Here is a 21,069-nt window from a genome sequence, read left to right as displayed (position 1 = left end):
CAAAATCCCGGCCAGGCTTGCCTCCCCCTGTACCACCTCTCCCTTCACAGCCCTCCCGTGGCCGCCCGTTCGGCTGAGCTCGGCTTCCCTCAGCCCAGCTCTCGCACCCAGGGGGCATCCCCAGCCCAGCGCGCCCCAGCCATGGCCCAGCCACGGCACGTGTAGCTTTCACCGTCCTCCTCCCCCGGGGACAGCCGGCTGCCAGCTCAGCCCGGAGCAGTTGCAAGGATGCATCACAGTTATTTTTACCAACTCCCGGGTGTTTTGGGTGTGTGCATTGGAAAAGAGGCAGAAAAAGTGCACCTGGGACCTGGCAGGGGTATCCGAGGGCTCTGGGGTACACGTGTGCCCGGCCCACGTGGCACGGGGCTGTCCCCTGCCCCCAGGGGAGGCAGAAGGAGGTCCAAGAGCTGGAGCTGTTGAGCACAGCCATCATCAAATCAGACTAAAATGGAGGCAGGTCCTAGAGAAACGTTCAGAGGAGGGCCTGTGGCAGTGGGGACTGAGGATCACCTTGCCAGGGAGCATGGGAAGGGGCTTGGGTGGTGGCAGGGCTCTGTGCCGGATCAGAGCAAAGCCGGGGGGGGGGGGGCTTTCCACACTCCTGTGCTGCTAAAATCCACACTGGGTCAGTACTGGGATGCCTGGGGTCAGCATGCGTTTCAGCATGGGAAGGAGCAGCAGGAAAGTGAGGGTGAAGTCCAGGGCAAAACTGCTGGCAGCAGGAGGCAGTGGGTGCCCCCATCTCCTTCCATGGGTGCTTCCAAAGTGCACCCCAAGAGCCACTGGCAGGGTAGGGCGGCACAGCCCTGGGTGGGATACCAGGGCTCTGCCCTGCTCCCCTGGTTGGGGGGGGGCACAGGACTACAACTGGGCATGAATGAAACCGAAGCACTCACTTACTGGGGTTTCATGAAACAGGATGCTGCGCTTCACCTCCATGGGTTTCTCCCTTGTGGAAGAAACTTGAGCAGGTTTTGGAAGTGGAAATATTGAAGCATGGGGTGGGATGCAAAAGCAAGGCAGGCAGCACTGGCAGGGGCACAGCATCCCAGGCCAGACGTACCACAGGAGCCTATAGAGACCCCAAAACCTGCCTGGACTTTCCAAGGGGATTAGATTAAAGGTATAAATTCTGGCAAACTTCATGCTGTGTCAGCATCTAACGCTGATCCCCTCTGCCAGCCACAGCCTGTGCCAGAGCTCACCCCACTGCTGGGCTCCCTTGACTCCTTCGAGTCCAAACCTTGCAGCGTGGGGACAGGAGACCCCATGGCTGCCTGGGCTCAGCACCATGTCCACATCCGCCCGCTCATTGCAGCCTTTGCCAGTGCCAGTGCAGCCGTCACCGCAGCCTGATTGCACCCTGCACCCCAGCGCTGGAAGGGCACGGTCCCTGCAGGTGGCTGCTGGGGAGTGGGAGGTGGGAGCTAACGGGAGTCAGGGACCCATGGGGCTTGCAGGATGCATGCAGGGTGCCCATCTCTTCACCCAAAGAAGAAAAGCATTGGTGATGCAGATCGCTCAGAGAACCAGGCAGCGCTGGGGGCCGCTTCTCAAAGCCGCCATGTGCTCTACAGAATCGAGAGCCCCTGCACAAGCTATCATCAGCTCTTGCTCCAGCGACTCGAAATAGCAGGAGGGAAGCCCTTCAGCTGCATCGTGAATCATCCCTGGGAGGCAGAGTGGTTATTTTTACGGTGCTCTGCCTTGCGTGGAGCTGCCAACACGTTCCCCCAGAGATGGGCTGCACTGCCGCAGCAGGGGACAAGGTGCTGCCCCTGCCCAGGGGGCTGCTTTCATGGGGATGGGGATTCCCAAGGGCCCATCATCCTATGGGGCTCCCTATTAGGGGAATGTGATGGCGAATGCCATCAGAGAGGTTTGCCTGTGCTCGGGGGAAAAGGGAAAATCTGTGCTGCTACTGGGGGTTAGCTCGCTTGGGGGGACAGCCCTGCAGAGCTCAGGACGTTGGCACGAGCCCTCTCCCTGCTCCCTGCGCCTGCTGGCTCCCATGAAAGCCAGTGGCCACCTCCCCCTCTCCAGGGTCTCACCGCCTTGGGCAGCATTGCACACCATCACCCTCCACCAAAACGAAACTAAAAGGGGGAGAGGATGTACTGGCATACGGCTGGGCTGGGCACCCTGCTGTAAATTATAAAAGCTTCAACACCTCTGTCACCTCAGGTGACAAACATTGATCTTTTAAAGGAGGCAGCAGGCAGGGGACCGGGGGCCATGCCCACCCACCCTGGTCTCCCATCCTCTTCTCCCTGGCTCTGTGGGGCAGGAGCCCCAAGGACCAGAGCAGCAGGGAGCTTTTTCAGTTTGTCTGAAAAATTAAATGGGGTGACAGTGTGACAGCAAGCCACTGGCTCATCCCACTCAAACACAGGGGACAGACAGGCTGCGTGTGCCACTGGGTTTTGGGACGGTCAGTCCCAGGGGGCTGCAGGGAGGGGAGCGGGGACTTGGCACCACAGACAGGGCTGAGCCGTGGGGTTTGCCACCCTACACTGGCACACCGCTATCCACGCGTGTCCTGCAGTAAGAACAAGCCTGTGACAGCACAACGAGCTGGGGAACCGTGCTCGGCTGTGGAGATGGAGGCATGAGGATGGAGGCAGGAGGCTAGGCAGCAGTGATGGGCTCACTGTCCACCCCAGCAGATGCCAGCAGCCAGAACCCCAGCTCCTGTTCCCTAAAAAAGCTGGCGCAGGAGCAACATGATGGAGGGTGAAATATTTATCAGGCTGTTTAAAGAAGAATCAGGCAGGCAGCTGGGCAGAGGAGGGGAGGGAAGCACACAGACACGGGAAGTGGCATGTCCCCACCTGCCACTGGGGTGGGGGCATGGCCCCACTCCAGGTGGCCAGGGGACCCCCACAGTCTTCAAGCAGCCCTCCTGGAGCGTTCCCGATGTTCCTCACTCCCCAGGAAGGGGACAGTGTGCCACAGAGCAGGTTGAGGCTTTCAGGGTCAGCCAGCTCGTCCCCAGCTCACCTAGACACAGGGACCTCCAACTCTGGGCCACAAGCTGGTGCCAGCAGCTGCCTTCAGGCAGGACCAATGTGCTGGGACAAACAAGGAAGCTGGGAAGTCCCTGGGAGCCTGCTGGTGCTGTGGCTGCACGGGCTGGTTTCACATCGGCCCCATTCTGCCTTCCTCCTCCCTGCACAGCAGCTGCAGCTGTGGGTGCCCCCGTGCAAACGCTGCCCCAAAACAGGGGGGAAGGCAGGGGAGGGGGCCAGGCAGGAGAGTTGCTGAGTGGGGGCAGGGGCTGCTGGAGAACGTGGTTACCAAAAGGAGAAGCGATCTCCATCCAGACCCATGGCCCTGTCCACAGGGGCACAGACTTTTCAGAGGAGCAGAGGGTGGCAGGACCAGGCCCAGCTCCCATCCCACACCTTGGAGAGTGTGGAGCTGCAGGGGAGAAAAAAAACCAACCCAGGGACCAAAGCCCTTCCCGCACCCCCAGGCAATGACACACCTGCTGTGCATTTCAAGCTCAAAATGGACCCCCCCCCGTCCAAATAACCCAAACCCCCTTGGTTTCACAGGTTGAGGTCCCCACCACCCCAGTGTCCCCCAGTACGCAGCCCTGCACTGATGGCCAGAGTCAGTAGAAACCTTTATTAAACACGAAGCTCAGAGGAACACAAGCTTGTTAAAAGGCAGTAAAAGTGAAAGTGCGTCTCCAGCCTGGCCCCAGGGAGCCCTGGGAGCCCCCCCCCCCCGCCCCCCAGCCTCAGTGGGCCAGAGAGGGGGAGACAAAGCTGAAAGGCTGAATGGCTGCATGGGGAGGGGAATAAAAGCCTGGAGACAGCACTGGGACCTTGCCTGCAGAAATGCATCCCCCCCACCCCGGCCACCTCTGCACCCCCCGGCGGGGGCACGCACACACACGGTACCGGGGCCAGCAGCCCCAGCCCCGCTCCCGCAGCTACCTGCCACCACAGTGGCCTCCCTGGCAGCCCCATTGCGGCCACCAGCAAAGCCAGGACGTGCTGGTGAGCCCCTGGTGGGACCCTTTATGTCCCGCCCCACCAGCATCGTCCCCCAACTCCATCCTGCCCCCCCTGTGTCCCAGGAGAGCTCCCACATGCCATAAATAATAAATAAATACCCAACGCTCAGCTGGGCTGCGGGCAGCCCCCCACACAGAGGTTGACAGCCCTTACCCAGCACCCCCCCTGCAACTCCACCACCCCCTTCCCAACACAACAAAACCTCTTGGCACTCCCACTCTGCTGCATGGCCCACCCCCCCCAAAAAAACACCCATGGAAATTAAACGCTGTCCCCAGGGGACAATAATAAATTAACCACATCTATACACAGGACTGCTTAAAGCTCTGTAACGGGCACCTGGGGGGGAGCGGCTCTAACCTGGGCAGCCCCCTCCCCGATCAAGGCCCTGCAGGGGGTCCCTTGAGATAGGACCACCACCTTAGCATCCCCTTTGTGAGGCTGGAGCTGGGGATGCTGCCGTCCCCCACCCGGGCTGGGGGGGCTGGAGGCGTAAGAAGAAAATATTGCAAAAAGGGATGGGGAGAAGAGCTGCGGGTGGTGCAGCAGGAGGGGCTGCCTGCCCTGCCCACGAGGGCAGGAGCCCAGGGGTGCCCCCACTCCCGCCTGGCAGCTCCCCTGCGAGCACCCAGGCAGAGCCTCAGAAGTCCAAGGGCGTGAAGTCCCCAAAGTCGCAGTCAAAAAGCTCACTGATGCCCTCACCCTCCTCCAGGCCAAAGTGGTAGTCCTGTGCCTGTGGCGGTGACAGGTTGATGAACTCGTCCGCCAGAAAACCTGAAAAATCCTCCCTGCTCTGCTCCAGGAGGGCGTCCATGGAGGCCAGCGGTGAAAGGCTCACCTCCTCTGCTGGGCACTTGCTGGGCAGTGTGCTCGTCCCCGGCAGCAGTGTTTCTGTGGGGATGGGAAGCAGCTATAAATCCAATACTTGCCAAAAAACCCAAAAAAGCAGGCTTTGGCTACGCAGAACCTGCCTTCCCACCTCCGTCTTGCTGAGGTGCCCAAGCAACACCCTAGCACCTTGCTCGTGCCAACAGCAGAGGAGCTCACGGCTGCAAACACAGCAAGAGCCCCCCACGGCAGAGCCACTGTACCATCACCTCCATCCCCAGTCCCCAGCTCCTTGCTGCCCCCAGCCCCAGCTGCCCACCTTGCTCTCCAGGCAGCAGCGGCATGTTCACATCCTGGGCGGAAGGCAGGAGCGGGGAGGCTCTGGGCTGTGAATGGCTGGGAGACGACTCCTCTGCAGGGGCTTTGAAGGGGCTCTTGACAGGGCTACAGACCCCCGAGCTGTCCTCAGGGCAGAGGAAGACATCGATGGGGCCCTGAGTGCTTCGCACAGACACCTGGAAAGCCTAGGGAAAGGAGAGGAGTGAGATGAGGAGGCAGAAGGATGCCCAGGGAGCCTGAGCTGGGCTTTGCTGCAGGCTGTGCAGACATGGGGAGCAGAGGGTGGCCCCAGCTCACCTCCGTCGGGTCGGAGACCTGCAGCTGAGTCTCCGGGGGGGCTTTGATAACCATCACCATCTGCTCCGAGGGGTCCACAATGCTGCGGAGATCCTGGCAGGTCACATAGGCTGCGGTGTGGTGGGTCAAGGAACAGACAAGGGGATGGTTTCATGCAGCAGCAGGGTGGGCTGTGAAACACCCTGCCTGCAATGTGGTCAGGCTCACCCTGGGGCTCGACCGTGTGGTCCCCCCCCAGCCAGCCCCATCCCAGCCCCACACCAAAGGATATTGCTGGTTGGCAGGGTCCTCAGTAAGCAGGCGCAGCTGCACTGTGCACGTCTGGATGAGGTCATCCAGCTGCCGCTCGGCCGCCTGCAGCTCCCGCAGCTCCTTCTCCAGCAGCCGGTGCCGGCCAGGGGCCCCCACAGTGGCCTGGCTACCCCTAGGGAGCACCGTGGCCATCAGGAGCCAAACTCCATCGCTCCTTCTGCCCCACACCATGACTGTCCCCATGCACTGTCCCTGCCTGTGCCAGGCTAAATCCCACCCCATACCCAGGGAATCACCCTTGTATGGATTTCCCAAGTAGGGCACAACCCTGCGGTCCCTCCCTGAGCCTGGATGTAGCCCTCCATTGTCCAGACTGGCTTGGAGAGCCCAAGGGGGACTTGCAGCCAACAGAAATACCAACACTACTCAGGAGCCACCTGCAATTGAGCACAACCCTTGTCCAGGGTTGTGGACCACATGAAGGGGGAGCCATCACTCAACCCCTGAGCAGATGCTCCAGTGACACCACTCTGAGCTTCTCCATCCCAGCAAGACCCTGCTTCACCCTGAGCCTGGCCCTCTCCCATCCCAGGGGACAGGCAGGCACAGCCCCACAAGCCCAGCCCATGGACGTACAGCCACTGGATGTTGTTCTTGGACTTCTTGGTGATGAGCTGGATGCCCTCCAAGACGTTGGTGATGTCGTAGATGCGCCTCTTCTGCACTTTCAGGACCTCGGCTGCCCAGTTGAGGTCCACCACACCATCAGGCGACTGGCTTAACAGCTCCAGGAAGCGCTTGGTGGTAAGGTTCAGTGAGGTTTCGTAGCGAGACTTCTCCCCAGGAGACTTTACCCCTGCCAGCCACCAAAGACAAGTGCAATTTACCCACAAGAGGAACCCAGTGCTGGAGCTGAGAGGTCCCAAAACACCCTGCCACACTTGCAGATGGCTCATGGACTGGCACCCCAAAACCCATCTGCTCTCTCAGGGCAACAAGGTGAGCTCCCCACATCCTCCACAGGAAGGATGCCGCAGGACCTGGCAGGCTCCAACACCCATGCTCAGTTGTGACTGCAAGCTCGATTGTGACACCCAGGTTCCATACAGGGCTCAGCGGGGAGGTGATGGAGGTCCAACCTGGGATGCTATACTGACACCATGCCAGCTGCTGCAGCTCCATCCCGTGGGAAGGGATGGAGCCAGTGTGGTGCCCAGCAGACAGACAGGCCAACTGTGCCAACAGCCCAGGGGACAGCAGCACGGGCTGGAGAGAGCAGCCAGAAGTCCAGCCCCAGAAACAGCCTCCCCAAACCAACACTAAGGGACAAGGAGAAGCTGCCAGGGACGAGCCCGAAGGTGCAGGCCAGCCTGTGGGCAGCAGAGTGGGGCTGCCAGACCCCCTGCTCTGGGCTGGGCTGGCTGTGGGGGGCCAGGGGGAGCAGCGCTGGTACCTTTAGCAGGGTTCCTGGCCTTGCCCCGGCCCACTGGCAGGCTCTCTGCTATGTACTGGTGATCCGTCTCCAAATTCAGCTTCCTCTTCACCTGCAAGGGATGGGGCTCATCAGAAGGACAGCCCCTGCCATGGCCCCACTGCCTCCCCAGCACTGCCCACGAGGGATCCCCCCAGGGGGCACAGCACCATGGGGTACGGAAGCCCCTGCTCCTGGCAGGAACGGGTCGATGGGAGCAGCTCCCCAGCTGCCACCCAAGCCAGCGGGGACAGGGGACTGGCCCAGCCACGGGGGGGCCCTGCCACGCTGCGGGGAGCGCCCTAAAGCAGGCGTGGGCCGCAGGAAGGGGCGGCGAAGCATGGCCCAGCGCCCGGGCGTGCGGCTTCCGGAGCGGGGCTGTGCGCGGCAGGTGTGCTGCGTGGCACGGCACAGCACGGCACAGCCTAGCAGGGTACAGCAGGTCACGGCACAGCACGGTGCAGAGCAGGGAGCAGCACAGCACGGCGTGGCACAGTATATAGCCTGGCCCAGTGTACAGCGCAGCTCAGCATGGCACGGCTCGATACATATATAGCCCGGCCCTGTATTGCACGGCTCGATACACACAGCCCAGGCCGGTGTATAGCGCGGCCCTGTATTGCACGGCTCGATATATATAGCCCGGCCCCACCGGCCCCCGCAGGGTCCTCGGCTCCGCAGCCCCCGCCCCCGCGCCGCCCCCTCCCCGTCCCGCTCCCGGGGCTTTACCGGCGGGCGGCCCAGCGTAGGCCGTCTCGGCGCGGCACCGGGCCGGGCGGGCTGCGGCGTGGCGAAGAGCAGGAGGTCAGCGTCGTTGTTGCCTCCCCCCGCGGGCTCTTCAGCGGCGGAGACGATAAGGAGGTGCGGAGAGGCGCTGCCCAGCAGCGCCGCCAGCCCCGCCGCACCGCCCGCCGCCGCCGCCATGGCTCACATGGCCGCCGGGGCGGCGGGCGGTGCGCCGGGCAGGGCGCGGGCAGGAGCGCGGCCCATGCCGGGTGCGGGGGCCGCTCCGCTCCGCTGGGTTCCGCGCCCGCCGCCGTATTGTTCGGCGCGCCAGCCCCGCCGCGCCTTTGCGCGCCAAATCCTTTTTGCCGCGAAAGCGGCGCGAGCCTCCCCGCCACCCGCCCATTGGCTGCGCCCTCCGCCGGGCGCCGAGGCGGGGCAATGGAAGCATCTTCCTATTGGTTGCCGCCGCCGAAACGGCGGGCGGTGCCGCTAGTTTATTGGCCCGCGGGTGGCGGCGTATGACGCTCTGACAGGCGGCCAATCGCGGGGCGGCTCGGGGACGCGGCGTGGGTGCGGAGCGCGGCGGAGAACGGGGCGGTGTGGCTGGCGGAGAGGCGGCGGTCGCTGCCGTCCTTCCCCCCCCCCCCCCCGCCGCCGCCCCCGGCATTCCCTCCCCGGGTTATGCCTTGCCCACACGTGTTTTATTATAAGCCTGGGGAAAAGCTGCCCACGCCACAGCGGCGTGCATGGACGGCTCCGGGTCTTGTCCCGGCGGGGTGACGGGCTTCCAGCTCCGGGCGGAGCTGCTATCTGGGCGGCGGAGGAGGACACAAACCCACGAGCAAAGTTCATATCCCGCCCACTCCGCCCGCCCGTGAGGCCCGGATGAGGCACTGGTAGAGAAAAGGGTGGTTATGGGGGCTGTGGGATGTCTCGGCTGAGCCCCTTCCCCTGGGGGCAATGGTAGCCCCATTCTTGTGCCCCTGGCCATGCCCCTTCCCCAGGGGGAGATGGTAACCCCAGCCTCACACCCCCAGCCTTGCCCCTTGCCCAGGGGGGCCATGGTAACCCCAGCTTTGCACCCCTGGATCAGCCCCTTGCCCAGGGGGGCCATGGTAACCCCAGCCTTGCCCAGGTTTGTAGCATCCCCTTGCCGCAGCCCTGCAGCAATGCCCTGCTTGTCAAGAACTGGTGAGCATCAAGGGGTGCTCAGCTGTGCTGGGGTGCAGCCTTCAAGTGGGAGGTCTGCTGTGCTGTGGGGCAACAGTCTGCGTCTGTATAACTGATGGAGGGATGAAGGGATGAGGCCAGGGTTGTCCCGTCTTGTTGCAAAACAGCCCTGAGACAGTGGACAAGGCTGTTGGGCAAGTTTTGAGGGTTTGGGCTCTGATACTGCTTGAGGGGTCCAGCTCACACAAAGACTGGGATGCTGCAATGTGCTCTGTCTGTTTCCTGGATGATTCATGGCATTTTGTGTTTCCAAACACGGAACAGCTGTGGATCTCTGCAGCTTCTTCAGCACTAGTTGATAACTCCTTGCAGGGCAGCACAGAGAAAAAGCTCTGCTGGAAGCAAAATCTGCACTTGACCATGCCGGCAGCTCTCTCTGGCAGTGGGACTGCACAGACAGGGGCAAGGCAGGGGCAGAGGAGATGGCAGCTGGAGCTGGGAGTGGCCCCACCACACCAAGAGAGATGATAGTCTACTCATGAGACATGGCACAGGCGGCTCCCACCATCAGCATCTCCTGCGTGCAGGATACCGATAACACTTCCACTGCATGAGAAGGCAAAATTAAAAAGGAAAAAAACCCCAAACATCCTTCTAATGACCCTCCCCCTGCATTTAAAAACTAGGCCTTTCCCAGGGCCCAGAGATGCTGAAGCTCACAGGAGCGTGGGTCTCTCCCAGGCCCCCAAACTGCTCTGAGCCAAGCCCAGGCTTTAATCCCTCTGTGCCCCCAACATCATGGCCCCGAGGGCCTCACGGTTGAGGACGGTAGCCCCCAGTCCCTTGCTGCTGCCAGGCAGGGCTGTGGGCCAGCACTGGCTCCTGCCCTGGCCCCGACCTGCCTGGGACGCAGGAGAGAGGGTGTTTTTTCCACCAGTGCGTGGGATGCAGGAGGCATTCACAGCGATGAGTTAACTCTGCTGTGAAGCAGATCCTGACACGCAGTGCCCCTGCTCTGGCCTAACAGGTTTTAGGCTTTAAAGGATTTTATGCTGGATATTTTGGCAGTGGCTGCAATTCCCCTGCAGGACAGCCAGCACGAAGCAGTGCCGTGATTTCCCCAGATCCCTACATCCTTACATATGCCAGTAACATATTGCATGTCCATGACCAATTGTATCACCTCTCCATGCCTCATTTCTTCATCAGCAAAGAGCAAATGGAAATGCTGCCTTGCTTAAAGGAAATTAATACAGTTAATTAACGCTTGGCCCTTCTAATATTCAAGGGCCCACTCTCCAGAGCCCTTGCACCGCAATATCATCATTACTGTGAAGCACACGCAACAGTTAGACCAGATGTTTGCACACAGTTAATGCTTCTTCCATCTGGGGAGTGGGGGAAAAGGCAACCCCAACAGCTGGGCTGGAGCAAATGGCTGGTGGTGCTCTCCCTGTCCCAAGGGAGCCTTGGCCGGGTGCTTCCTGGCGCAATGCACGGTTTGGGACACAGTTGCTGCACCAGCTGCTCCTGCTCCTCTCACAAAGGCTGGTTCCTCCCTCCCTTAATTCATGCGGGAGCTTATTCCAGGGGAGCAGGCTGTGCTGCACCCCCCTCTCCCCTGAGCCGCTGTGCTGCAACTTCTCTGAGGCTTTTAGTGTGGGTGGCACTGAAAAAGAGCGGTTGTGAGGACAAATGAACGGCAAATGCTGGTGGGAGAAGGAAGGGCAGGGGCTTTTCTTGCATGCATATGAGGGAAAGCAGATGAATCCTGTCTCCTGCACAGCTGTAGCCTCTTCCCAGCCACGCCAGCCCTGCTAAGGAGTGGAGACCAGCTCCCAAGATTAGCTGTCTGGCAGGTGCTGCACAAAGATAAAGTCCTGTCTCCACATCCCCACTTGGCCACAGAGAGGGTCAGGAAGGCTATTCATATGTTTTGTATCCCAGCCGGATTTACCCCACAGCAGTCACCGAGTTCGGGTGGGTTTTGGCTGCCTTGCACATCGGAACAGACTCAGGTCAGGAGGTGTCTGCTGGTCCCTGCTCCAAAGGAAAAGCACAGACTGGGGCTGTAGATGGAGCAGGAACTGGTATCAATGCTGCAAAACCATCCCCCAGCAGTGGGAGCAGGCAGGAGGAGAGCTGGCAGGATGCAAACTTGCATCCCTGTGCTCAGTTAGCCTTCCTTAGCACATAGGTGTCAGAAGCACATTTACTGTCCTTGTCATCCGTAGCGCGGTCCTGCTTTCAGCAGTTCCCATACAGGCTACGCTGAGCTGTCGCTTGGAATGACTGCATCGTGCAAAGGGAAACATGACTTCCCCCCGGGCTCTCTTGCCAATGTTCCTGTTCCCAGCACTTTGGTTCAGATGATGGCGAGCTGACAGCATGGGCTGCAAGAGGACCTGTGGAAGGGACAGGCAGCTGGGGAAAGCCCAGAGCCCCACAGTCCTGCTATCCTGACCTTACTACCCTCCACCTCTGTCACCATAGCTATCGCCTTTTTCCTACGAGAACCAAAACGATTTTCCAACAGCACCAATAGATTAACTAAAGCTTGCTTGTGGCAGGAGGAGAGCACCGCTGGTTTAGGTGTCTGCTCTCAGATCCCGGTCCCAAAAGCTAGGAACTGCCTGTTCCCTTGCATCTGGTTACAGAAGACTACACCAGCACTGCTCCCAGGACAGCAGGTCAGCTGCTCTCTTCGATGCTGGACACAACAGATTCATCAGTGTTATTTCCTTTGCTCACAATGATGGCATCCATTATTCAAGCTCACATCAATCCGCAGCCTTTCAGCAGAAGTGACAGGGGCACAGAGCCTGCTCAACCCCTGCTCTGCTCTTGACAGCCAAACAGGGCAATCTTGTTCCAGCCTCTCTAAGACAGAACAGTACAAACACCAGCTTCCCACGCTGGTTGCTATAAGCCACTCCGACGAGGTTCAACCTCCTTCACTCAAGGCCTGCAGAGGAATGGGGAGCCTGAAGTGTTTCCTTGCACAGCAGTATGTTGTGCAAATACCCTGGGAGTCAACGAGTGCATTTGGGAATAAGCCCTTTGATGTTGCCTTCTGTGCTTTAGCTTTTAGCTGGACTTAGCAACTCCAGCTGGTCCAAAGTTCATTTCCCAGCAGGTTCAGATCATGGTCTTTGGTACTGTCAACACAAAAGGCAGGTAAAGTGCCAGAGCAAAACCTATAGCTCACTCAGAGCTTTGCTTGGAATGGAAGAAAGGCTCAGGTACAGTATGATGCTTTGACAGGAAAAAAAAACCACTTTAAGATAGGACTGACATCAGTTTGGAGGTGTTCATTTGGCTTCTCATGGGCCCAGGCTGGACACTCCAGCATTACAGCAGCTACAAAGCAGGTTTTGCCTTACAGGTGCTCAGCGCTCTCCTTGCAGAGAGACCTTCTTCTGCTTGGGATCAGGACCTCTCTTGCCCACCTGTGCTGTAGGGAGATCCTCACACAGGGACTGCTTTATCTCCACTGCCACAGCTGTTACCTCTACAGCATATGCTTTTTGTAGCGCTTAGCTTGGAAGAGGCAGCAAAACCATCTATATGCATACTTATTTTGTTTAGCTAATGTGCAAAGCAGTTTCAGCCTTGTGTCCAGAGCCTTGTACCTGTGCCCTGCTCTGGCAGATGGTCCTGCCACAAGCTGTCTGCCCTGAAGAGGAGTATTTGCGCAAAGACCAGGCACGTAGACTACAGTCAGGACTCCATGTGTGAGCCAGGCAATCACCAGCAGAGCTTCCTCCAGCTGACTTCTCTCTGAACACTTTGCACACTCTCTGCTATCACTCAAGTCCATTCCTGGCCGACCACAAGGCACCAAGGGGTAGCCTGCCCTGTAACCATGTCACCTCAGGAAACCCTAACAGGACAGATGGACTCTGCTAGCTGCAACGCAAGAGCTGGTCACACTCTCCCACCAACACCGCATTTTGAGTGTGTCCACTTTGTACATGCTACGAACCTCCTCACCTAGCCCCAATTTGACTCACTTGGTCTGAAGATACAGCCACGCTAAGTGATCTGAACAGCTATAGTAGAGGAAAGTTCATGCTTCATTAAAAAAAAAAAAAAAAAAAGACAACAGCCACCCCAATCTGTCTTTGCAGCTAGGATCCTTACCCGAGCTAGCCAGTGCCGCAGCAATGGGGTGGTCAAAGTAGCACTGGCTGCTGCTTCCAGGCTGGTAACACGAGGGCACAACCAATGCCAAAAATGTACTCCATGCATGACTCTTCTACATATAGGACTAGTATTGTGCAATAATTAAGCATTACTTCATATATTTTAGCTTAATAATGACAGTAAAAGAAGACAAAAAATTTAAGTTTTTATTATTATTATAGAAAGCACAGTGTTATAATAGAGTGATTATACAGAAATAATCTGCAAATGAGTTTGGCAGAAAGTCTGGGGCTGATGTACTACAACTGCACAAGAAATCAGTTTCATAGTGGACACAGCTACTCCAAGAACCCGCTGCCCACTCTTTCACACATTTTAAAACCAAAACCTGAGATATTCCAACAAGCATTCTGATCAGCGTAATTACAAGCTACCTGAGTTTATGTTCCTAACCTTATTCTACGCTGTCAGAAAATCAGGGCCTGGATTACATGGCAATTATGAATACAAAATATATATCAAAAGCAGAGGTAATAATACTTGTATTATAGAGCATTTAATTTGTTTTTCCTCATCATCATCACCAGTTTCATAAGTAAATGAGAGAGATGAAAATTATTCTAAGTAAAAAAAAAAAAAAGTTACCTCCTCCAACAATCTGGTGTGAACACACAGGTTGAAAATTCAAGATTAGCACCCCTAAAATATTAACAGTGGCAGACAGACATTACGCTGGATAGCATTATGTCTTATTTTCTCTTCTCCCTTATCTGCTGGATTTCAAAACCAGCATCTGAAACTGAAAACATTCTGCTCAGGTTGGCATGCTCCAGGAAGACAAATACAACCTGACAAACAGGAAACACTGTACGGCTCAGGGTATAATCCAAAGGTTCTATTTGTGCTGATGCAGTGAAAATGAGTTTAAGTCACAGCAGTTTCTCCTGTGTGAGGGTATCTGCATGGGGTTCTGGTCACTCCACGAGCACCAGCCAGCCCCGATGGCTCCCAGCTGGCTGTAGAGCTCAGCGTGCACAGGGGACACTGCAGTCACAGGTGTCCCCACAGACACCTGCTTTTGGTCTACTTCAGCAGCCAGAGATCATCCCTGCACCCTTACTCCCCATCCAGCTTGGTTTAAAGCACAGCTTGAACTACTCTACCAGGGGGAGAAAGTCTCACGGCACCGATACCAAAGCTCTTGCGCAGCCTCTCCACCCTGACCCAACTGTCCCGAGCTGGGGTGGTTATTGCCCAGACACAGGGATGACGGCTGGGGCAAAGCACACCGACACACTGTGAACACACTCTTCTGCAGAAGCACTCTTCTGCAGCACTAATTGGACAAACACAGGTTTTTCTTTCAGAAATATCCTCCCCTTAACTGGAAGGATCAAATGCAGTACAGAAAACCTTAGCTAAACCAAATGTCATGCACCCACTTAATTTTCACCTTTGTTAAATAATGCAATTGTCCCGGAAACAGTTCTTCAGCAATCCTGACAGCCAGCACTAGCATACAAGCTGTCCTCCAAAGAGAAGTGAAGCACAGTCGGTATGCTAGGGCAGCATGCAGCGGCAGTAAATAACCCTGAGCTTGCTTTGTTCCTTCATAAAATAAATGATTAATAGCTCAGTATAGTCAGTCTGCTGTTCAAGGCTTGCTGAAAACTTTTGATCAGTTTGATTGATTAACCTTTAAAACTGTCTCTAAAAGAGGCTTCAAATCTGAAGGAGAAGCATCATTTTAAAATGAACACTTCAATGTTATCCAGTAATCCTATTTTTTGACAAACTGAGTTAAGCATTGAGATATTCTGCTCCTCTTCAGAACCACTCAGCATCTCACAGTCAAGTGTCGAGGAAGAAATAACAAGAGAAAATACAGCTGATGTAGACAAACCAACCCACATTCATCTTAAAATTCAAAACCGATCAGAGCTGGGGGCAGGGGGGCGGGAAATGGCACTTCTTTGTGATTCTTAAGTATTTGGCTGATTCGCAGGTGGCTTCCCAACTGTCTATTTATTTCTTTTGGTTTTAATGCTAATAAAAAAGAACACTAACAGGGGACTCAATTCCCTACACAATGCACTGGGGGAAGGCAGGGAGTGTAACTTACGTATCCGAAAAGTCTGACTCAGACAAATTACTTCTAGTTGAGTTCCTTACTACACGCCCGCATTGTTCCAACACCTTGGTAGCATAAGGGGTTCATCCCCAGCTATCTGGTCACAGAAACAGCAATGTAGACTAATACCATTAAAGAACTGTTCCAATTACTTCCCTGGGGAAAGAAGTGACTTGCAGCTTAACATCCTGCCCCAACACAGCAGGAAAACCAACCGTCCGCAAACGTGCGGCTAATGGCTGCTGCTGTAAGGGACCCGCTCTGGGGATGAGCTGCAGTTTTGTCTTCCAGGGACAGCAGCTGGTTCCTGGGTCAGAAGTACAGATGGCTGGAGGCTCAGACACAATTTGCTTTGAAAGTGAGGTTGGCAATACAGATTCCCAAGAGAAAAAAGGGCATTTTGAACCAAGGACGACTGATGGCCACTGCTGCCGGGTTGATACTAGAAACTTAACAGCTTGGGTTTACTATCTAGAGAGGACAGAGATACTATGGTAGTGTAAAAAGGACAGAACAGGTCACTTGCCCTTCACGAGGCCAGAGAATTGCTGCACAAGCAGCCACATAGTTGCAGCGGTAGAACTACCAGCAGAAGAAAATTATTTCATCCCTAAGGGAATCACCAGCTTTTCTCAGAGAAAAGGAATGCCAGCTATAAATTAAAAAGGTTAAAAACTTCTAGACACATGGCTCACATAACCAGCCTGCACCATTTTGCTACAATAATTATACACGGTCAAGGATTTATGAATCTAATAGTTTTAGGGAGAAGTTATCAAGTCATAGCTGTCAGATTGTGGAAGCATTTTCTGAAATCCCATCAAACTTTGTAGGAATTCAGCAACATTAGCAGGATACTAACATTCTTATTTGGAATGATTGAGGCTTCTGACGTAAGAGTGCTGCACTTACACTTCTTCAAATAGCCAGCAGCGGTGCAAATAAAGACACAATGTTTATATTAAATCAGACCTCACTGGTAGATTTAGTATTTTTTCTGTACTTGAGTATTTACGCTTATCTACACAAAGCAAAATATTTGACTACAAAGAAACAAACCCAATTCCTAACTTCTATAGCTTTCCCAGGGTCTGACAAAACGCTGTTCGGTGTTCAAATTCAAGTACTCAATACAGACTATAACAGCAGCTGAAGTTAAAAGATCCCATGGACTGTTAACTTTAGCAAAGCAGTATGTTGTCTTCTGGGAACCAGACATGAGTCCGTCATGGACTTGCATGGCATGAGCACAGAGAAGCTCCTGTCTCTGCACTGTAAGATCTCACAGTGAATATAGTTGGACTCGGCACTAGATTCAGTTCAAGAGCCAGCAGACTATTCCTCCTGCTCCACCTGAGCCACTCAGGATGCAACGTAATGCCAAACACTGCAGCACCAGACAGACTACGGGGAGGGGAACATTTCACTCTCCCTCTTGCTGATGCAGAGAGTGGAAAAATAAAAGAGCGAAGCAGCACTCAGAATGTGTAATGGCAATAAAAGAGCTTAGGAGGACAAGGAAAAATGACTTAAGAAGAAACTGAGAATTTTTTACTACTCAGAAGCTACCTGAACTTAAATACACTGTTTCAGTCATACCACTGACTATGACAAATTGCTAGAGCCTGGGGTGTAAAGAGACTACAAAACATGATGAACAGCAGCATCAATGGGAGTATGAAATGACATGGTCAAGTCAGGAAAGAAAAGTGGATGGGCACAGGGAGAGCAAACAAAATAGTCCCGACTGAGCTAAAAGGGAATAGTGCAGGGAACTTAATGACTTTCTTGTAAATATCACCACATAAAACCAGTGCATCAGGAATTATTTTAATGTACATCATTAAGTGAATGGTGTAGTGTTATATGGCAGCGTAAGTGCTTTGCCACTATTAACAGTTTGAATTTATTAAATTTAAAACAGTTTTTGTTCTTTCTCAGCTATCTAGACCATCTTCTGTTAAAGCCCAGTGCGTGCTGCCCTGTTACCGGTGCTCAGCAGTGTATTCTTAAGAGGAATATTCGCTTACAGAAGTAGCCACTTCATCTGTGGCCTCAACCTGGCTCAGCCAGAAGCCTGCAGAAACCACAGGTACATCCAAGCCTGATTACAGCTAGCACATGCCACCACTGTGGAGGGTAGATTCTGGACCTAAGAGAAACCCATGTGGTTATCTCCCACCAAAATAAAAGCGCTTGTTGAAAGTGTTGCTCGCTTCTACACATAAAGTACCCAGTGTGATATCTGAGGGCGTGCAATGCGCCTCAGCCTGTTTTCAAAGGAGTCTAGGTTGCATAACTGGTTTTCGTATTTAATTCAAGCAGCTTTAAAAAACTTTACAAGTAAGTTTAAAATAATTACAGGGTATTAATTAGTGCACTCTGCAGAGGGACGGATTCAGCCCAAGTGCATGAAAGAAGCCACGTAAAAATAGTCCTTCCAAGCCTCATTTACCAGGCTTGTACCAGACAATCTTAACAGTTTTATTCTCAAACACCTTAATGCCTCTGAGGGAAAACTGCAGAAAAACTCTCTTAAGGAGCACACGACTGTCTTTGTAACAGTTTAAACCAGATTTTCTGTTGTCCGCAGAAATCAAGAAGTGATGTCCCTGTTTTTAGACCTGAGCAGGTTCCCCACTTCTGTCATACTACAGCGAGCACAGCAGCACAGAAAAATGGTTCTGTCTTGAGAGCATTCAGACAATCCCTAGAATATTTTTTCATGATTAGACATGCTCTCCACTTACTGTCAGGCTGTCATTTTGTAAGCATATTTAGTTTCTTGAAAAACAAAATCCCAAAAACCCCAAAGCCATACTTGCAGGGAAAATAAGGCCTCTTTTTAAAAAAGACTGCAACAGGTTTCTGTGGGGCATTTGCTTGCTCTAAACAGAGCCAAGAGAAGACTAATCAGAATGTTTTGGCTGGGACACAAGAGGCAACTCTGCTTGACAGATGTTAATTTAAAAAAAAACATCACCAGTCAAGAGCAACAGAATAACCTTTTCCCTTAGCTGCTGGAAGATACCATCCCATTCAAAGGTGTTTTACAACGAACCATCTACTTGCTGTCTGTCCTTTTGTTATAAATGAGGAAGTCAGAAATGTCATGCCATACATTACTATCATCGTACAGGTAGGTCATGGAGGACTGCAGAGAAGGCTGCAGAGTTTGCCGGTGGTATTCAAAAAGCCAGAGAACTGTCCCCCATATCAAAGCAGCGACAAGTGGAAAAGGATCCTGCTTTGGCTGTGGGACATAGCCCTTTTCCACTGCCAGCCGAGACAAGCCGAACAGGATACGAGACAGCAGGTACATAATGATCTGCGTGAAGAGAAAACCCAAAGAACGTTAAGTAAATAACCTGACCAGACATACTAGCCAGGTTAAGTGATTTAGAAGCGGTAAGCCAGGCAAGAGGGGTGGAAACAATTTACCCAACTTAAAAGCAAACAGGTTGTAGGTTCTTGTAGTAAGCAGTCTTACAACTGGACATGTTTGTGTCTTCCCTATGTCCTCAAAATCCTGCTTCTCTGCTGGTGCTCCAATTTAGTAATCAACAAGTCATACTTAATACATCACAGTTTTGCAGCTGCAGAACTTTTGTCTTTGCTTAGTTAATGCTGCCTCAGATGTTGCTGCTAACAGAACATTAATGGAGCAGCCCTGCTAACCTGCGAAGCAGACACAAACTCTGTAGGCTGGACACATCCTAAAACCAGACTGACTGTATGCTCTTGCAGGTCATTGCATAAGAACGCTTTTGATTAATCAGCATCTGTGTATTTTAGGGACTGATTAATCTGTGACTGTGCGTTAACAACCAGCCATAAATCAAACGTCCCCTGAGCAGCTTTTGTCAGTTTAACCAGTTAAGTGTAGCACAGTAACTGATGGTGCTCTACACTCGCAACATTCAAGCTAAAGGGTTTAACCCTGTGAGCAGGCAGACTAGCAGTGCACACAGTCAGTGACCACAGCTCAGAAGACATCTGGGGTAACCTAATGGCTTTGAATTGCCTAACTGCCTGCCTTCCTAAGTATACAAGTGCAGCTCTGGGGGTAAACCTGGGCTTTTAGCACTGGAACTGCACACAACATTCACGGAGGCACCCAACCACCTTAGGATTTGAGTGCGGAGCAGCCAAAACAAGAACTTGTGTGAAGACGAATATGGTGAAAGAGTAACGCTACATGGTAAGAACCACCAGAAACACACCAGGCTATACCAACCACTTTCTGGGACATGTTGGGGTTTTTTGTCAAAGAAGCTTTCAAAAAACGCATTTACCTGGCTGTTGATGGGATTGTTCTCACCAAACACCAGCCAACCCCCAATGCAGGCTGCAAAGAAAGAATGAAATGGAATTTTTTTCCCCTGTAGTCGGGACTGCAACGCCATCAGTCCCTTGTAGGTGAACACAAAATACGCCAAGTTCCGGGAATGTGTGTACGTAGCCTGAGCAATCGATTTCAGTTTCTCTCTTAAACTGAAGAAAAGAAACAGACAATTAGGAGAGCAAAAAGGCAGGACTACTGCAGTCACTCAGCCTGGACACTACGCCCCTCTGACCTGCTCATCTAAACCAACAGCTTGGGCACCCCACAGAACATCTTGTGAGGGAGAAGAAACCTTTCCACCTCTGGCTCATTTAACAGCCCATCCCAGACAGCAGACTGTGCTTCTGTCTCATTCTATGACAAGTCAAGCAGCCTTTTAAAAAAAATTTTGCCTAAGCCCTAAGCGCGAACCTCTGGCATAAGTGGGGAAAGCCACAACGTGCACTCCCATACTTTGGCTTCTGTTACTTGAAGGAGAGCAGAGCACTGGTGTTTGCATCTGCTAATTTCTCTGTGCTTTTTTTTTTTTTAAGCCCTCCAGAAACATGAAAAACTGAATGCTTGAATGAAAACATTCTAAGTAGTAACACAGAAATACAGAACGAGGGTTTGTACCTTCCACTCTTGAATAGGAAAGTCATCACGAGGGCATGCGGGGCACGAATTTTTGCTCCATAACTGCAAAAGTGAATAAATATTTCAGAGTTTCTGTATTGCACTATGAAACGACTGTTATTTCTATTCTACTAACAGCCAAAGATGCTACCTAGAGCAACTACATCGCACTTTTAAGTCGGCCCAGGAGCAGCAGCAGCACACCAAGCAGGAGCCCAGACCTCAGGCTCTAGAGAACACGCACCCCGACAAACCAGGCCCGAAGGCGACCCCAACACCAGTAAAAGCCCCGCCTACCGCTGAGGGAGATGGAAATGCCCCTCCCGAACCCCCACCGCAACAGCCCCGGTCTCCGGGCAGGCCAGAAGGGCACAGAACCGTCTTCCCGCCGCCTCGGGGCGGCCGGACCCTGAAGGAACCGAGACACCCCCCTCGCCTCGCAACACACTGGGCCCGGCGCCCCCGCCCCCAGCCGCCCCTGCCGCACTCACACGGCCCCATTGCGGAAGCCCTTGAGGACGGCAAGCGCGGCACGGTAGCGGCGCTGCTGCAGGAGGGCATTAGCGGCGCGGAGCAGGGCGCGGAGCGGGTCCCCTCCACCGGCCATGGCGCGTCCCCCGCTAGCCCAGGCTGCCCACGGCGCGCACACTTCCGGGAGCTGGGCCCGCCCACCGCGCGCATAGGCTCTTTCGGCTGTCCATCAGCACTCTTGACTAATAAG

At 54.1% G+C, this 21,069-nt stretch overlaps 2 protein-coding genes across 3 annotated transcripts; both read right to left on the bottom strand.

Annotated features, from left to right (window-relative positions):
- Positions 1–3,614: 3,614 nt before the first annotated feature.
- E2F1 (E2F transcription factor 1) lies at positions 3,615–8,343 on the bottom strand. Of its 2 annotated transcripts, none has more exons than XM_056354982.1 (7): positions 7,945–8,343; positions 7,198–7,288; positions 6,381–6,600; positions 5,764–5,916; positions 5,493–5,607; positions 5,176–5,380; positions 3,615–4,919 (listed from the first exon to the last, which is right to left on the bottom strand). In XM_056354982.1, exons 1-7 carry the CDS (start codon positions 8,137–8,139, stop codon positions 4,669–4,671), a joined length of 1,230 nt encoding a protein of 409 aa, XP_056210957.1. In that variant the 5' UTR covers positions 8,140–8,343; the 3' UTR covers positions 3,615–4,668. The 2 variants fall into 2 exon arrangements, with proteins under 2 accessions (XP_056210957.1, XP_056210958.1); XM_056354983.1 differs by lacking the exon at positions 7,945–8,343 and adding an exon at positions 7,386–7,560.
- A 5,106-nt stretch (positions 8,344–13,449) lies between these two features.
- PXMP4 (peroxisomal membrane protein 4) lies at positions 13,450–21,008 on the bottom strand. Its single transcript, XM_056354986.1, has 4 exons — positions 20,840–21,008; positions 20,349–20,411; positions 19,684–19,882; positions 13,450–18,716 (listed from the first exon to the last, which is right to left on the bottom strand). The coding sequence occupies exons 1-4, from the start codon at positions 20,953–20,955 to the stop codon at positions 18,453–18,455; spliced, it is 642 nt and encodes a 213-aa protein (XP_056210961.1). The 5' UTR covers positions 20,956–21,008; the 3' UTR covers positions 13,450–18,452.
- Between the last annotated feature and the right edge of the window lie 61 nt (positions 21,009–21,069).

Source organism: Falco biarmicus, chromosome 10, assembly GCF_023638135.1.
Source record: "Falco biarmicus isolate bFalBia1 chromosome 10, bFalBia1.pri, whole genome shotgun sequence".
Classification (NCBI taxonomy): domain Eukaryota; kingdom Metazoa; phylum Chordata; class Aves; order Falconiformes; family Falconidae; genus Falco; species Falco biarmicus.
Note: the sequence above shows the minus strand (reverse complement) of the source record. Positions and strands in the feature narration are given on the sequence as shown.

Bases quoted from the DNA above. Each gene is read 5' to 3' on its own strand.
- E2F1 (XM_056354982.1), bottom strand. From the start codon at position 8,139: ATGGCGGCGGCGGCGGGCGGTGCGGCGGGGCTGGCGGCGCTGCTGGGC. The intron at 6,601-7,197 runs GTACCAGCGCTG...GGTGGCTGGCAG, and splicing joins GGCCAGGAACCCTGCTAAAG to GGGTAAAGTCTCCTGGGGAG. The intron at 4,920-5,175 runs GTGGGCAGCTGG...CCATCCCCACAG, and splicing joins GCTGCTGCCTGGAGAGCAAG to AAACACTGCTGCCGGGGACG.
- PXMP4 (XM_056354986.1), bottom strand. From the start codon at position 20,955: ATGGCCGGTGGAGGGGACCCGCTCCGCGCCCTGCTCCGCGCCGCTAAT. The intron at 20,412-20,839 runs GTGAGTGCGGCA...TCACTTTTGCAG, and splicing joins GGCTTCCGCAATGGGGCCGT to TTATGGAGCAAAAATTCGTG. The intron at 19,883-20,348 runs GTACAAACCCTC...TCTTTTCTTCAG, and splicing joins TTCCTATTCAAGAGTGGAAG to TTTAAGAGAGAAACTGAAAT.